At 43.5% G+C, this 16,753-nt stretch overlaps 2 protein-coding genes across 2 annotated transcripts; one reads left to right on the top strand and one right to left on the bottom strand.

Annotated features, from left to right (window-relative positions):
- Positions 1-5,098: 5,098 nt before the first annotated feature.
- Positions 5,099-5,953, top strand: LOC308282359 (GTPase IMAP family member 9-like; the record flags this gene model as incomplete). Its single annotated transcript, XM_080722706.1, has 1 exon — positions 5,099-5,953. The coding sequence occupies one exon, from the start codon at positions 5,099-5,101 to the stop codon at positions 5,951-5,953; it is 855 nt and encodes a 284-aa protein (XP_080578832.1).
- Positions 5,954-11,695: 5,742 nt separating this feature from the next.
- Positions 11,696-16,753, bottom strand: LOC308282358 (GTPase IMAP family member 9-like; the record flags this gene model as incomplete). The annotated part of the gene is made up of 4 exons (XM_080722705.1): positions 11,696-11,755; positions 14,874-15,754; positions 16,308-16,379; positions 16,744-16,753. The coding sequence occupies 4 exons, from the start codon at positions 16,751-16,753 to the stop codon at positions 11,696-11,698; spliced, it is 1,023 nt and encodes a 340-aa protein (XP_080578831.1).

Here is a 16,753-nt window from a genome sequence, read left to right as displayed (position 1 = left end):
CACACATTTCCAACGTCCCATCGTGCATCGCGCTGAAGGTGTGAGGCAGTTCCGGCGACGCGATGTGAGCTTGTATGTCTGCTGTTCTCCAGATGTGTCCCACACACAATTCTACAGTAAATTATTGCGGAAACAGGTGGATAAAAACACCTTATAAAACACCACATATAATGGTGAATTGAAAAATATTACAGAATCAGACTACCATACAAACTCTCTGGAATATATCTTAAAGTTATACCATGTAACTTTTTTTATAAAACAAATCTTAAAATTGTCCTAGCTGTTAAATCGCTAAAGTTTTAGAACCCCCACTCCGTTAATTTCAGCTTCTAAAGCCTTCTCTTTATATGTTTTCTATGAGCTGTGAGGGGGAGAGAATTTCGCGGCAAAATGACGCCATCTGCATCATGTGTATACGTTGGCCAATCATATCGCCGATCATAAACACATGGTACACTACCGGCCAATCACAGGCGCATCTTGCTGACTTCTCAGGAAGTAGCTTGCCTCAACATAACAACAACATATTCTCGGGTGAAGGAGTCCGTTTCTCTGGAATGCCTGAACGCACAGGAACCAGGGACCCCTCTAAAGATAGATCTCGGCGAGCTGCAGGCGGACGCGGTGGCAAGAGGACCGGTCCGCGGCGAAAAACGGCCGAAAGACGCGGACGCGACCGTGGTTTGCTATACAGCTCTGACCACTAGTTGAGCAACTTACACAGTATAGCTTTAAATCAAAATGTTTCTCAAATCCCCATTAAAATACAACTCAAGTCCTTCATTTTGATCCAGCCAAAATTAAACTAGAATTAAATATTATTCAATAATAAAGTTTTGGTGCTTGTTGTTTTCTTAATGTGTTAAGCCGCAGGGCGTCCGGGGGGGTAATCTGCCTAAAATGTATGGCGAAATTAGTACAGTTGTGGACACAAAATGACAATGATTGCGCCTAGTGTTCACCCACCAAATGTCAGCTAACCCCTGGAAATGCACAAATGATATGTATTTGGTCCACGGAGCGGCTCCATGGCCTGCCCATCCCAAAATATTTTGTTCCAGGGACCCCCAGAAGTAAAGATTTGAGTTAACAAGACTGACCTATGACTGTCTTGATCCAAGGCTAAACAAGCGAAGCTTAAACCAGCGCCCTCCAAGTTACACCACTTTTTCATGTCAAGGACCCCTAAATTGACACTTATTAGACAATGGACCACCATGAATCAATCACTGCTCTAGCAGTGATTCTCAACCATTTTAATTTCAAGGACCCCCAGTTTGACATGCATTAGGCTACGGACCCCCATTTATTGGCATTTCTATCTCTGACCCCAATTTATATTGTAAAATCAATGTTAATTTTAACCCAGAGAGTGTACACAGTGAGAGTTACAGACCCATGGTCCATTTGTTTCCAAACTAGCATTTAGCTGGGGGTGCAGGGGGTTAGACGCGTTGTGAGCTTGTAGATCTGCTATTTTCGATGCGCACCACCGTCTTGCGACTGAACATACTAGCATAACATGCTGCTGTTCCCTGAAGCGATGCTGTGTCAACTTGACTGAGTATTTTATTGTTTGACGAGGCTTAGAGTCGGGTGTCGAAAAGATGACTTGTGGAAACAGCGGACACGCGCATCCTCCTTCTGACACATTTATCGCCTTTCCCATCCCACAAAAAAGGGGGCGAAAAGCAACTAGCAAAGCCCACGGAAGGAGGAGCACTCGATTCCACATGATCTGCACGCTGAGCGGGGGCTCCCGCGTGTCCTCATCAGTGGACATTTATCCACTTTCCCATGCTGACGTCACTGTCAAAGCGATTTCCAGGGGTAGGTAAAGAGTTTTGGCTATCACCAAAACTAATAAAGATACAGTAGTATACTGTATCTTTATTATATATTTATTTATCAGTCTCTTCTGCAAAATAACTGTTGACTTAAAATAGAATACTTCTTACACACTTGCATACTGCGTACTGCATCTTCCTCGTATTCTCTCTGTTTTCTTCTCTGCAGAGCTGTTCAGGGACAAATATTTGGCCCTGGACATTTTGGCTCAGACCAGCCCACGCCCACCACAGCCACATAACATGACATGACACTACCCATTCACATCTACACAACCCCTAAATATAATTGTTAGATTTCAGTACTCACTGACATACACAACGACACAATAGCCATAAATATAATAGTTAGCCCACAATACTCACAGGGAGTGTGTTGCTCTTGTAAGGAGGATGCTGGCATAACAGGAAATGCTTAACTTGTGCATAGTCAGTGAAAGTCAGTGCAATTTGCATACTTGTGTATGCACATACATTGTTTTATTGTAGCTGCAATTCAGTGTTTTCACAAAGTGTTTTGAAAAAAGGAGTCTAAAAACGAAGAACTAGTAGTTGCAACACACCACACACCTGGTTAACGTTCTTCAGATAGCTAAGCAACAATTCCGATCGATCTTCTTGATATCCATGCCTGATGTTGGCAAGGAGGAAGGGAAACTGATGCAGGATAAGATGCACAAATCTTACCACATCCCTCCTTCACATAGCAAACCTTACTCTACAAGTGAGCTAGCCGTCCAGTCAGTTTAATTCAACCCCCCTTTCTCTCTTTCTCTATCTCTTTATGGTAAATGAGTAATTACAGAACAGACCCATGGGGGTAAGCACCTGACATGCTCTCATTTAGCCTCACATCTTCTATTGGATAGGATCTGAATCAACAGAACTAGAGTCAACACCAAAGTAGTTCATCCTCAAACGGAAAGGATTGAATAGTAATTTCTCATCATTGACATACAGTATGATGAGAAATCTACAAACAGCTTGGTATAATTGTGAATAAAAGATTGCGCGACAGTAGCGTCCTGTACACCCCTGCCACTCCCATATGCAAACAGAACATGAACAAATATAGGCATTATGCCTCATGCACACTGTAAGCAGCAAAGCTAAAGGTTGGCTTGGTAATTCAATGTCATCTCTATGCAAACCAGCTTTTAAAATTTCCATGCTCGAAAAAATGCATGGAAAAATAAAAAGCTTATATATGTAAGGGTCTTTTCAAACAACAAATTCAGGGGGCTGATTTATCAAGCATGTCAGAGTGGGATTGCTGATCTACAACCTTAAGCTGTGTTCAGACATAATAAAGCAAGCTATAAAAATAAGCAAGCTAAAAAACCATGCAGCTTATGGTAGAAACCATGCAGCTTTATTGTTATGCAAATGAGCATGTCCAAGTTAACTGTCACTCAACTCACTCAACACTTTTCTGGATAAAAAATAATGATAGAACATTCAAACAAGCTGTTAAATAACTTAACGAGACGAACTTTGGTCGGTGCCGCTGCCTGGTCTCTCTATGAGACCGACCGAGGAGGACTCTTTCTCATGAAGCCTCCGTGCTGCTGCCTGCCTGCCTGCGTGCGTGTGTGCGTGTGTGTGTGTGCGTGCGTGCGTGCGTGTGTGTGTGTGTGTTTAGTGCATGGTCAGCCAGCCTCCAGCTTTCAGAAATCACACAAGGTGCAAGTTGCAAGTGTGCAACAAGCTCCGGTGAGATTGAAACCGTAGCCGCTCCCCCCCAGCCGAGTCTCTTTTCCAGGGTACATGGAAGGTTTAGAGAGGGGCCGTCACTCTCACAGACTTTCTCCCCCATGCGCACGCACGCACGCACACACGCACTCGCGCGTTCGGTGTTGCAGACTTACAGTCCCCCTGCCCGGGGAGAGAATGAGGAAGCTCTCTGGAGCTATGGTTAAACGTTTCCATTATATTATTTAGTTTGTTGTCTTTCTATCAATTTATATTATACTATAAATAATAATGGGCATATATTCGTTTTGTTTGTTGTGCGTCCACGTTTAGCGGTCGGTCACATTATACTCTGCACCTATGATGAGAACCGGGGGCCGTGGCTCGGCCGCGGTGCTCCCCCCAGACCTGTGTCCTCTTCCTAGGCACGTTAGGCACTGTGCCTAACGTATATTATATATACATATATATATATATATATATATATATATATATATATATTTTTTTTTTTTTTTTTTTTTTTTTTTTTGAAAGACAAAACTGAAAGACAAACTACTGAGAAGCGTCACATCGAGATGCATTGTGTGCTTGTAGATCGGCTATTTTCAAATAGCTGAAATGGATATAAGGCTGTAATCTCTCAAAACAGAGAGGGCACTGTTTTTCCCTTTTCTTTGATGATGGCTAGCCAGATTGATGGGGGAGGCTGAATTGGTTGTTGCATGTTTTGTAATAACTATTAGAATCTACAAAGTAGACTAACTAGTAACTAAAGTTTTCAAATAATTGTAGTGGAGTAAAAGTAATAATGTTGCCTCTGAGATGTAGTGGAGTAGAAGTAAAAGTATCGTAATGTGGAAATACTCAAGTGAAGTAAAAATACCTTAAGCTTATAGGCCTATTGGGGGGTAGAGTGCTCTAGTGTTTATATGAGCTGGAGGGGAGCGATTTACATTATATTAGCCTATTAATTATTGTTTGGTGAGGAGAGGAGCGACTTGCACAATATAAGGCTATTAATTATTGTTTAGTGACCCGTTTTTAACAGAGAAAAACAAACAATTTCACAGAAAAACACAACATTTTTGCATGTGCGATTGTGGGGGCCCAGTTTGACATTAATACGGCCCTGCACACAAGTGTATATCCGTTTTCTCTTACTGTATAAAATCAAAAGTCAGCGGACACTTCATGTCATATGAGGCTCATACATGGATCATAAATTTATGGATCATTTCCATCAGGGTGGAACTTTGGACTTTGCTCTTAATCTGCCAACATAATTGAGGTCCTCTTTAGTTTAAGATTCATTTTCCTGGAAACACTGAAGCACTGTATCTGAGAGAAAGAGAGAGAGAGAGAGAGAGAGAGAGAGAGAGAGAGAGAGAGAGAGAGAGAGAGAGAGAGAGTTACTCAATGGCGACTAAAGGTTTTGGGGGTAAGTGAATTCAGCCTGAACTTGAGAAAGAAATGTGTGTTTGTTGTTTTCAACACCCACCTATTTATAAATTATAATGCCACAATGGTTCAACAAGTTTTAATTTTACTTTCTTTTCATGGCAGACTCCTCCGCTGGCATTACCTCTGACATGAGGATTGTTCTGGTGGGGAAGACCGGGGCAGGGAAAAGTGCAACAGGAAACACAATCCTGGGCAGACAAGCATTTTATACAGAGGAAAGGTCCCTGTCTTCTGTGACAATCCGCAGCGCCAAAGAAATCGGCCACTTTGACAGTAGAACTGTCAGCATCATCGACACACCAGGGATCTTTGACACTACGATGACAGCCGCACAATTGAAAAGTGAAATAGAAAGATGCATCGTTCTGTCCTGCCCTGGTCCCCATGTGTTCCTGCTGGTCATCAGCCTGAGGGAGAGGTTCACACAGGAGCAGAGGAACACCATCAAGTGGATCCAGGACAACTTTGGCGAGGAAGCATCCAAGTATATTCTGATCATTTTCACAGGGGGTGACGGGCTCCAAGGAGGATCAGTTGTAACCCTCTTACAGAGAATTCCCAAACTCATGGAATTCATCAGTGGCATTGGTGCCAACCGGTACCTGGTGTTTGACAACACACGTGGGGATAATCGCACTCAGGTCAACGACCTGTTTGAAAAGATAGATGAGATCATGGAATGGAATGGACGTCACTACACCAGCGATATATACCAAGGGGTACAGAGAAAGATTAAGTGGGGGGACAGAATGGAGTCTGTGGGGGCCAGTCTGTTAGTGGTTTCTGCAGCAGTGGGAGCTATAACCTGTCCTCCGGTGGCTGGTGTTGCCCTGGTGGCAGAGGAGCTAGCAATTACAGCCAGAGTGGGATCAGCACTCATGGCTGTAGGTGGAGGGGTTTCCAAATATCTCAGCAGGTGGATGAAACCAAGAAATGACCAACAGCCCTGACCGTCATAACTTTTTTTTTATTGAAACTCTCATGCAACTTTGCAAATTGCAAACTACAAATTGCCTTTTAAAAAGTGACATAAGCCTGACTGTGGCACCAGAGAGGGTCACATATACCGGTAATATACCACATTTTATATTATTCTAATATGCTCAACCACAGCAGCAACATACCGTACATCAATTGTTAAATAAACATACATACCTGTACTTAGTATACTTAATATGTATAATTCATTACTCAAGCTGAAGGGAGAGAGTGAGGCGCAATATGATTCTATTATGTATAGTCTCTTTCTATACTTATGTTCATTATATTGCTTCTTTTTAAAACTTTTTTAATGTATGCACATTTCTTTTATGTATTTACCCATGGTCGGGATGATTTTGTTGCTTGCCTCTTTAAGTATAGTCATTCTGTTGGTATTAGGGTTGGTCATGCACATTGCACATTGCTCTCTGTTGTATGAATTTTGCTAAATAAAATACAATTTGCCTGCATTCAGAATTTGTTATGTCCTCCTTCATCCTCTATTGACATCTACGGACATTCTGAACAGGAGTTTAAATCAAAAGGCTTGAGACCATATATCTATATACAATATATCTATATTTGTTGCGACCATAGGTCGCATTTACTATCAAACCCTGCACAAAGTGTAAGTCAGTCCGTCAGTCTGTCTGTCAGTCTGTCTGTCACACCTCACACGTCACACTTTTTCCCTGCTTATATCTCCGCAACCGTTGCCCCGATCCATGCCAAATTTTGCACACACGTTCCTTGGCTGCCAAACTACAACCCCGGAGCTCCAGGGACCCCCAGGTCCCTGGGGGACCCCCAGATGTAAAAAATGACCAAATGCGCAAACATGACCAAATGACCACCCCAACGGGGCTGCTCACGGGGAATTCCTGGGGACCACCGACTCCTGGTGCTCCAGAACGGATGCAAAAGTGGTGGCGCCCCCAGTGGAGGACCCCCTGCCACTGCAGCGCACAAGGCCGATTCTTGCAAAACACATTTTTGGACACTGCTCCTACAGATTTTGCCCTAAAATCACGAAAATCACTACACAGTATGTCTACACTCATGTCATCAACATGGATCAGGAAGATTTTGCCAAAACACATTTTTGCCCTATTTGTGGAGATAAGTGACCTACGGTCGCTTATCTCCCGATTAGGGAGTCTTACTGGTATATATGTCATAGTATATTAGAGAAACAGCACATTCGAGACGCGGAGCACTCGTGGTGCGGCACGGGGCGGAGCAAGCGGTCGCCACAACAACGTACTCCAGGCGGTGCGCCGCTCTATTGTCCACGACACTGCGAGCGGCTACCGAAGCCCCCCTGTATCCACGAAGCCCAAACGAGTTACGAGGCCCCCCTGGGTCCACGAAGCCCCAAGCGGCGCGAAGGCCAGCGGACCTTGGTCCTGCTCTTCGCCCCCGAGCGCCGCAGGCGCGAGTGGCCGCGAAGAGCGGGCCAGGGCCGCGCGGCCGGCGGAGCGCCGCGCGAGTTACGAAGCCGTGGTGAATGCAATCGTTATATTTATGCCCAGGCCGTAAGGCCTGGGCAAGCGCACGTTAAACGCCCTGTCCAAGTGACTACAATGGAGCTAATGGCTAGGCTAGGCTAGGCTAGGCTAGGCTAGGCTAGGCTAGTAAATAAAGAGTAAACACTTCCGGTCTGCGGCGAGTTCAAAGCGTGACGTAACTCTCTTATATACACTCTGGTGAATGGCAGAGCAGTGGCTGACGTCGCCATCTGGTGGTGATTAGTGTGTGGTGAACGTCAAAACGAGTGCTCCTTGACAACTTTTACTGGTTTCTTGAACATACTGTAACATATAGATATATCCATATATCTATATACAAAGACGTGTGGGTCCTTTGTCACACATGACTTCATTTTCTTCAGCCTTATTTTTAGACCGATTAAAGGCCCACTTGGTTACATTTGTGGATTTATGTTCAAATGGATAAATAGCGCTGAAGATGTTCCTGTGTAGCCTAGGCATTTACTGTATATGACCTGGTGTACCGGTATTTACTACAGTATTATGTTTAGTATAGACAGCTGATAAGCTGTCTCCCATTTGATTTATTTGTTGTTTACTTTTGGTCTGTGTGTCATGCACTCAGTGTGCCAAGCCTTATCCACAAATTTCCAACGTCCCATCGTGCATTGAGCCGGAACTGTGCGGCAGTTCCGGCGACGCGACGTGAGTTTGTATGTCTGCTGTTCTCCGGATGTGTCCCACACACAATTCTACAGTAAATTATCGTGGAAACAGGTGGATAAAAACACCTTATAAAACACCACACATAATGGTGAATTGTAAAATATTACACAATCAGACTACCATACAAACTCTCTAGAATAAATCTTAAATCAAAATGTTTCTCAAGTCCTAGTAATAAATATACCACAAAAAAGCACCCCATTAAAATACAACTCAAGTCTTTCATTTTGATCCAGACAAAATGAAATAAAGATATTATATATCAGTCTCTTTAAAAAAATAACTGTTGACTTAAAATAGAATACTTCTTACACACTTGCCTAGGTACAGGCACGTACTGCATCTTCCTCGGATTCTCTCTGTATTCTTCTCTGCAGAGCTGTTCAGGGACAAATATTTGGCCCTGGACATTTTGGCCCAGACCAGCCCACGCCCACCACAACCACATAACATGACATGACACTACCCATTCACATCTACACAACCCCTAAAAGTATTGTTAGATTACAGTATCACTAACATACACAACTACACAAGCCATACACTATCAAACATATAATTTTCAGAATGTCTGTCTGTCTGAGTGAGTGAGTGTCTGTCTGTCTGAGTGAGTGTCTGTCTGTCTGTCACAGTGTTTCTCCTCAGTGGCTGGAGCAATTGATCTGAAATCGCATCACCATTAGCATATGATCACACCTGACATAACTGTGAAGCCCGTTTGTCACTTTCACAAATCATATGCTGTATATTAGCATTTTTATGGTGTATCTACTATCTATTCTGCATCTAGCATGAGGCATATCTATTCTGCATCTAGCATGAGGCAACATGTTTAACCAGCTCTGTGTGTGTGTGTGTGTGTGTGTGTGTGTGTGTGTGTGTGTGTGTGTGTGTGTGTGTGTGTGTGTGTGCGTGCGTGCGTGCGTGCGTGTGTGCGTGTGTGTGTGTGTGTGTGTGTGTGTGTGTGTGTGTGTGTGTGTGTGTGTGTGTGCAGGCGGGTGGGTGGGCGGGGGGTACACAGTATCTCTGTAGCCATTAAACGAAACGGGTATTTCTTACATTGATGCTCCTACATATTATCATGCAAGCACCAGTTAAAGTTACTTTCCATCCCTCAACTGTGTGCGCAGTGCACATCCCATAACCCACACACTGCACATTCATTTCGGAGCTCATATCTTTGAACGGGTAAGGGCTAGTAAAAAATAGTTAGCCTACAGTACTCACAGGGAGTGTGTTGCTCTTGTAAGGAGGATGCTGGCTAAAGCACATCATGGTACTGGCAGAAAGTAGTGTGTGTGTGTGTGTGTGTGTGTGTGTGTGTGTGTGTGTGTGTGTGTGTGTGTGTGTGTGTGTGTGTGTGTGTGTGTGTGTGTCTGTGTGTGTGTGTGTGTGTGTGTGTGTGTGTGTGTGTGTGTGTGTGTGTGTGTGTGTGTGTGTGAGAGAGAGTGTGAGCCATACTTGCTCACTCAGGCCGCCACTGGTATTGCAGTTGATGCTCACAGCACCTCTCTGGTCAGCCAGAGGTACTTAGGCTACACCTCAGGCTACATACAGACAGACACACATACATACATACACGGATACACACACGGCCATGAGTAATTACAGAACAAACCCATGGGGGTAAACACCTGACATGCTCTCATTATCTCACCATCTTCTATTGGAGAGGATCCAATCAACAGAACTAGAGTCAACACCAAAGTAGTTTACAGAGTTCATCCTCATACAGACACTAGTGTTGACATTATGATGAGAAATCTACAAACAGCTTTGTATAATTTGTGAATAAAAGATCACGTGAGGTGACAGTAGCGTCCTGCACACCCTGCCCCTCCCATATGCAAACAGAACATGAACAAATATAGACCTAAGGATCTTTTCAAACAACAAATTCACAGGGCCGATTTATCAAGCTTGTCAGAGTGGGATTGCTGATCTGCAACCTTATCGTTACTTTTAATGAGATGTAAAACAGGTCACAGGCAGAGATGGGCAGTATTTGAAATACATATATTTGAAATACTTTTTTTATTTTTTTATTTGTATTTGGCTGGGATGGAAAAAATGTAATGTAATTTGTATCAAAAAATTACTTTCAGGTCTAGTATTTTCTGTATTTGAAATACAAAACACACACACACACACACACACACACACACACACACACACACACACACACACACACACACACACACACACACACACCAGGGTTGTCAACATTGGACTGTCAGAATCCAGGAGGGTTTTTTTTTGGGGGGGGGGGGGGGTTGCTTGGTAATTCAATGTAATCTCAATGCAAACCAGCTTTTAAAGTTTCCAAGCTTTGTTCTGAGCATCTCGAGCATTAAAAGCTGGTTTGCATTGAGATTACATTGAATTACCAAGCAAACCATTAGCTTGGCTTTTCTCAGTGTGAATGCAGCATAAGACATCTTTAATAATGACGTCTCATCTGTAAGTCATTACTTAGGACAGTGAATATCTATATGATCTTGCATGCATTGCCCCCACCCCTAAAGCGGGGGGTCTGGGGGTCCTCCCCGGCTCCCCCAGAAATGTTTTAACATAGTAGATTTAATCTCCTGTGTTGTGGTGAATTTTGTGCATGTTTGATACTTTTATCAGGCTTGCTTTACTAGCATGGGTACAATTTCAGCCTTAAATGCCAAATGTAGGTGTACAGATTTGATGACTGAAGCAAAGGACATCTTTAATAATGACTTCTCATCTTTAAGCCATTACTTAAGTGAATATCTGTATGATCTTTCTTGGATGCATTGCCCCCACCCCTAAAACGGGGGGTCTGGGGGTCTTCCCCCATAAAAAAATGTAACATAGTAGATGTCATTTCCTGTGTTCTGGTGAATTTTGGGAGTTTGATACAAAATCCAGGAGAAATCCAGGAGAATTGCCAATCCAGGAGCATGCCAGGAGATGGGGTCAAAATCCAGGAGACTCCTGGGAAATCCAGGAGAGTTGACAAGCCTGACACACACACACACACACACACACACACACACACACAAGCACACGCACACAATGTGTGATGTCACTCCTACTCCGCCTCTGATTGGCTTATCCTCAAACTGAACCACAAAGAAATTGGCACATTTTCTTTTAGTACTTTCTCAAGTACTGTGTTCGGCTGCGTGCATATGTAGGTAGGTAGGTAGCTGTGTGTGTTTAAGCCCGTAGCCCAATCAGGGACCAGCATTTCGGGCAACGTCATAATTAACAGCCAATGAGGGACCAGCATTCCTTGTGAGGCCAGTGGTGATGTCACTGGCATCGCCAATGGTGAGCACGCTCTGCTGGCGCACAAGTAGGCCTACATACTGTAGCCTACTTTTGACGCAAGTTCATCAAAAGTCGACAGTGCAGTTCTAGTTATTATTAGGCTGGCTTAATATAAAGCTGGCAGAGCGGTTTTGCAGTCTATGAAGTACTTGCGTAGAAGCTGTCCATTCAGTCTCATGCCATAATTCCTGTCTAGCTTTCGACAAATTCAATAACGGTAACTCTGGCCTGCGCTCTCAGTGTGTAGGCTGCCTGCTCCGAAGACAAACACCATAGGGTCAATTTATTCATAGAAATTCTGACAGGCAATTAATTTAATACTTGGCAATCAATCTATAACATTACTTATCATTGCGTCAATTTTTATAAAAAGTATTTTCATGTATTTTCAAAATACAAAATACATATGAATCTCAAATACATTTCTCTGGCCAGTATTTATATTTTGTATTTTGATACATTTATGACACAGTATTTGTATTTTGTATCAAAATACTTTTCAATGTATAGCTGCTAGGCTAGGGCATGCGCTCAGGTGACGCAGTGCCCACCAACACAGAGTCTGGGGTGAATCCATTGTGGTGCATCCGGCTCCGGCTTTGTCGTCTACACCAAAGGTGGGCACGATTTATTTCCAGACAGCCATACTGACTTTGATAAGTGAGTTAAGGGCCACACCTTGTACATTTGAATTGAAACTTTAAACACATAGTGCTTAATTATGTTAAAACTGCAAGAATTTAGTAGGCCAGACTACTTTACAATAAGTTACTTGCTTTTACAGCTGCACTGTGTCACTCTGGTGTACTCTGGCCTATACAATAACAATCCACTTCAATGCAGTATGAACTACTATATCGTCGTTGTCGGGTGGAAACCTTGTATGTCCAAAACCGTTTATTTTGTATTCATCATTTTAAAAACTAGAAGCTCGGCCGCCCTTCGGGCGTCCTGGCCAACTCGGGAACAATGTAAATAGGGAATGAATGTCCCGCTCTTTAATGCAAACCCCATTATACCTGTTGTCATAGGATCCGTTTTGACCATCTGTTTGCGTGTGTCCATGTTATGCCCATATATGGAGATCTCTGTCGGACCCGTTTTGACCATCTGTTTGTCTGTGTCCATTTATGCCCATATATGGAGTTATCTGTCTCTAAGCGTCCATTTTATGCCCATATATGGAGATCTCTGTATCTGTCTGTCTGCATCCATTTTATGCCCATATATGGATATCTCTATATCTGTTTGTCTGTGTCCCTTTATTCCCCATTATGGAGATCTCTGTATCTGTCTGTGCCTCCGACTGTGTTGCAGACACAGTGCCGGTTCCCCCTTTAATGCAAACCCCATTATACCTGTTGTCATAAATGGACACAGGCCATATGTTTGCCTGTGTCCATTTAAGCCCATATATGAACATCAGAACACGTCTATATGCATCCATTTTTTGTTGACTCATGTGGCGTACGTGATGTCAGAGCCTTTTATGAAGTGATGTCACAATGAGTCAGCGCTTGCGCCGATTTCCTCCGGAACAGCCTGATGTCAACAATCAGCCCGCATAAGGAGATTCCGAACGTTTCGCGCCGGTTCGGGAAAACCGCGCGTCGGGTCGGGTCGAGGACCGGCACTGCACTCCGTGCCGCGGCGGGGAACGCGCGTGCCGAATCTGAAGCCGGTGGGACGAACGGTTCTCGAGATACGCGGATTACAGACACACAGACACACACACACGCAGAGACTTCTCGCATTTATGGATAGATGATTTAAACTAGTGAAAACAGCTGATCTACAAGCACACAACGCCTCGCACCGCGAGGCGTTGCGTGCTTGTAGATCTTCTGTTTTCACTACTTTTGTGTTTGACGGCCTTGTATGATGAAGCAGGGCTTTGCTTCGCGAAAAAAAAAAAATACAAATTTGAAACTTGGAGATACAAGGTTTCTGCCCGACAGTGACAATATGAACCTATACATTTATACAGTATCTTATATTATCTGAGATGCACAACTCCATAGGTCACTGAGTGATAAAACACATTGCATTATGTTATAAATTATGGACTCAAGGTTGATTGTTTTCGCTGTTACATTAAAAACATAAAACATTTGAGTACATACTGTAGGCTATATGAGTAATGCAGGTATAGCCTATACATTTTTAGTTTTGTTTTTATTTGAGGGGATTGAGATGGTGAAAGGGCCGGGTCCGGCCCCCGGTAGACATGCTGTATGTTGCCCATGTGTGGTCTACACAATCACATTTGGTAGTGTGGGGCGGATTCAGTACTACAGTATAGGCATAGCAACTAAATTGAGGGGGAAAAATGGGTATTAGTATAAGTGAATGTGGTTTGTTGGTTTTATAAATATTCAACCGATGAAATGTATTAACAAGAGCTAGTGACTAAATAATAGCACATTAGATCCATTAGATTAGAACAATTGGTTATTTTTTCTACAACCTGAAAACTAACAGTTTCGACATACAGTTAACGATATGGATTTAATCCATTCTTAATTAATTCTTAAGGTGAGTAAGAAGTAAATAAGTTGTATCAGTAAATACCATGTTTCTTGGTAGACATCACACTTGAATAACAGTGAACAGGCTCTGTTCTCTGCTCAAATGCTGTTCTTTCAAATGTGATCTCATAGCAGCTGTCTGCCATTGTCTCCCATTTCCTTTAAGGAAATGAGCTGTAATGTTAATAATAGCACATGAAGACAACAAATCACTGTCACTGTTTTATAAAAAAAAAAAAACCCTTTGGAACAAATTGACATGAATAATCATTTTGAAACACTGAACGAAGCAGAAATATTTACAGAATTAGCCCATGAGAGACGTATGACACAAGACAACTAATTCATATAATCACAGTTTATTAGAAATCATTGTTGTTGTGTAATGACAAAACCTGATTTTAATTAAGCTTGGCAATTTTTTTTTTTAAATCAATTATTTGTAAATCTATCGAAAAACATTAGGCTAAATTAATTACAATAGTTTTACACTGCATCAAAATATGCTGAACTCAGCACACACTACCACAACTCCTGCACACACTCGCACACACGCACACGCCTAAATACACACACACACACACACACACGCACACGCACACGCACACACACACACACACACGCGCACACACACACACACACGCGCACGCACACGCACACACACGCACATGCACACGCTTATAACCACAGTGACTGGATATCACAAATCCTTCGTTTTGGAGGACAGCTGTAGTTCCTGTACTGTAAATCAATCAGCAAGCATTAACGTGTCCATTATTTGAATGGTTCCACTGGGACAGGGGCTTGCAACAAAGCCTTTTCCACATGCAGAGAGCAGTTACGCCACAAACAACTCCCAGCAGGAGTGTGGGGGCTCCTAGAGCCAGGGCTACCGTTGTGTTTGCTCCCACTGCAATGACTACCCCGGCTAGCACCAGCACAACCCCGGCCACTGACGCCACGCGTATGTTCTTCCTTTTACCCCTCTTCTCCTTTTCCCTGTCTTTTACCTTCTGCTCCCTCTCAGCGTCCCAGACTTTCCTTTCCTCCTCTTTCTTCTGCGCTTCCTCCTGTGCCCTCCGCTCCTCTCTCTCTCTCTCCTCCTCTCGCAGCTTCCGCTGGGCTTTCTCGTACATCTCGTTGGTGTAGTGCTTCCCGCCGTTGTCCAGTACCATTTCCTTGATCATGGTGATGAGGTCTTTGACCTGAACGCGGTCGGTCCTGTCGTTGTTGTTGAAGGCGTGGTACCGGCGTCCGAACGTGATGGAGAGCCGCCGCAGTTCCTTGCACTCCTTCAAGGCGTTGTCCGCCTTACCCTGGTCTTTGCACGTGAAGAGCATGATGGTGTACATGGAGGCGTCGTCTCCAAAGTTTTCCTGGATCCACTTGACGGCGTTCCGCTCCTCCTCTGTGAACCTCACCCCTAGCCTGATAACCAGCAGGAAGGCGTGAGGCCCCGGTATGGACATCTTAACGCACTGCTCTATTTTTGTCTTCACCTCTTCCTCTGTAACCACCGTGTCAAACAGGCCCGGCGTGTCGATGACCTGCACCACGGTCCCATCCACCTCTCCGCTCTGTGTCTCACAGTGCTTTGTCACAGACACAGGGCTGGGGTCCTCTCTGAAGGCCATTCTTCCCAGGATTGTGTTCCCTGTCGCACTCTTCCCAGAGCCTGTCTTCCCCACCAGGACTATCCTCAGCCCTCCGGACAAATCCAGATCTGCACAAGCAGAGGCAAAATCATTTTAGCTGGTTGTTAGTTTAAAAATAATATACATTAGTACTAGTAAGACGCCTAAGGGCGAAAGTCGCTTTTCTAACCTAAAGCCTACATAGGTCAGTCTAACCAGTGTGGCTGTTTCTACAGACAGGGATCTCCATAGTATATGGGCATAAAAGGATGTACTACCGTATGTGGCCGATGTGGCCTCCATATATGGGCAATTGGGCATTCCCATATGAAGTCCTGTTAGGGGACCCACACTAACAGAATCCCTTTCCCTGTCTGTATAACCAGCCACACTGGGTTAGACTTACATCTATATAAATTGGCAGTCACAGATATGGGCTTAATATTGAAGACATCAGGGATCTCCATATATGGGCATAAATGGGATTCCCCTGACATCACAGTGATGTCAGAGTGTGATTGTCAGAGCATGACAGTCAATCAACAATAAAAGATCAAACGAAGACAAACAGATACGGTCAAGATGTGACGGTTCTCATACTAAACTGCGACCTACTGGGGGAAATGAAATGAATGAACGTACCATCGTAGCCAGATAGACCACACCCGTCCGTCCGTGGAAGAGTTCTGGGTTTTTTCTCTCTTAGAGGTACAGCTGCATGTGATACAAAATAATACAAATGAGTCGGGTCACAGCTATAATGTTGGTTACTGTGGACATTCACAATATATTCTTCTCAAATTTAGACTTTGCCCCTCTGTGAATCACAGGCGCTGACTAGAATTATGTGATTCAAATTCACAAGCAAATTAATTCAGAACTTTATTGTCACATCACAGGTTTATACAACAGTCATGTGACAATAAGGTTTTAAAAAAGTTCTCTCTTATATAAGCTTCCATCAGCAGTTTCAAGAAAGAACAAAGAGATAAAGAGTAGAGAGAAAGGAAAATAATTGTATAAACATTCTTAAGTTAATATAATATAGTCCCTCAGTATATGTACTGTATCGTCTTACCTTCAGCCAT

Source organism: Nannobrachium achirus (assembly GCF_963921795.1).
Source record: "Nannobrachium achirus genome assembly, chromosome: 3".
Classification (NCBI taxonomy): Eukaryota; Metazoa; Chordata; class Actinopteri; order Myctophiformes; family Myctophidae; genus Nannobrachium; species Nannobrachium achirus.
This window is presented reverse-complemented; position numbering and strand designations above follow the sequence as displayed.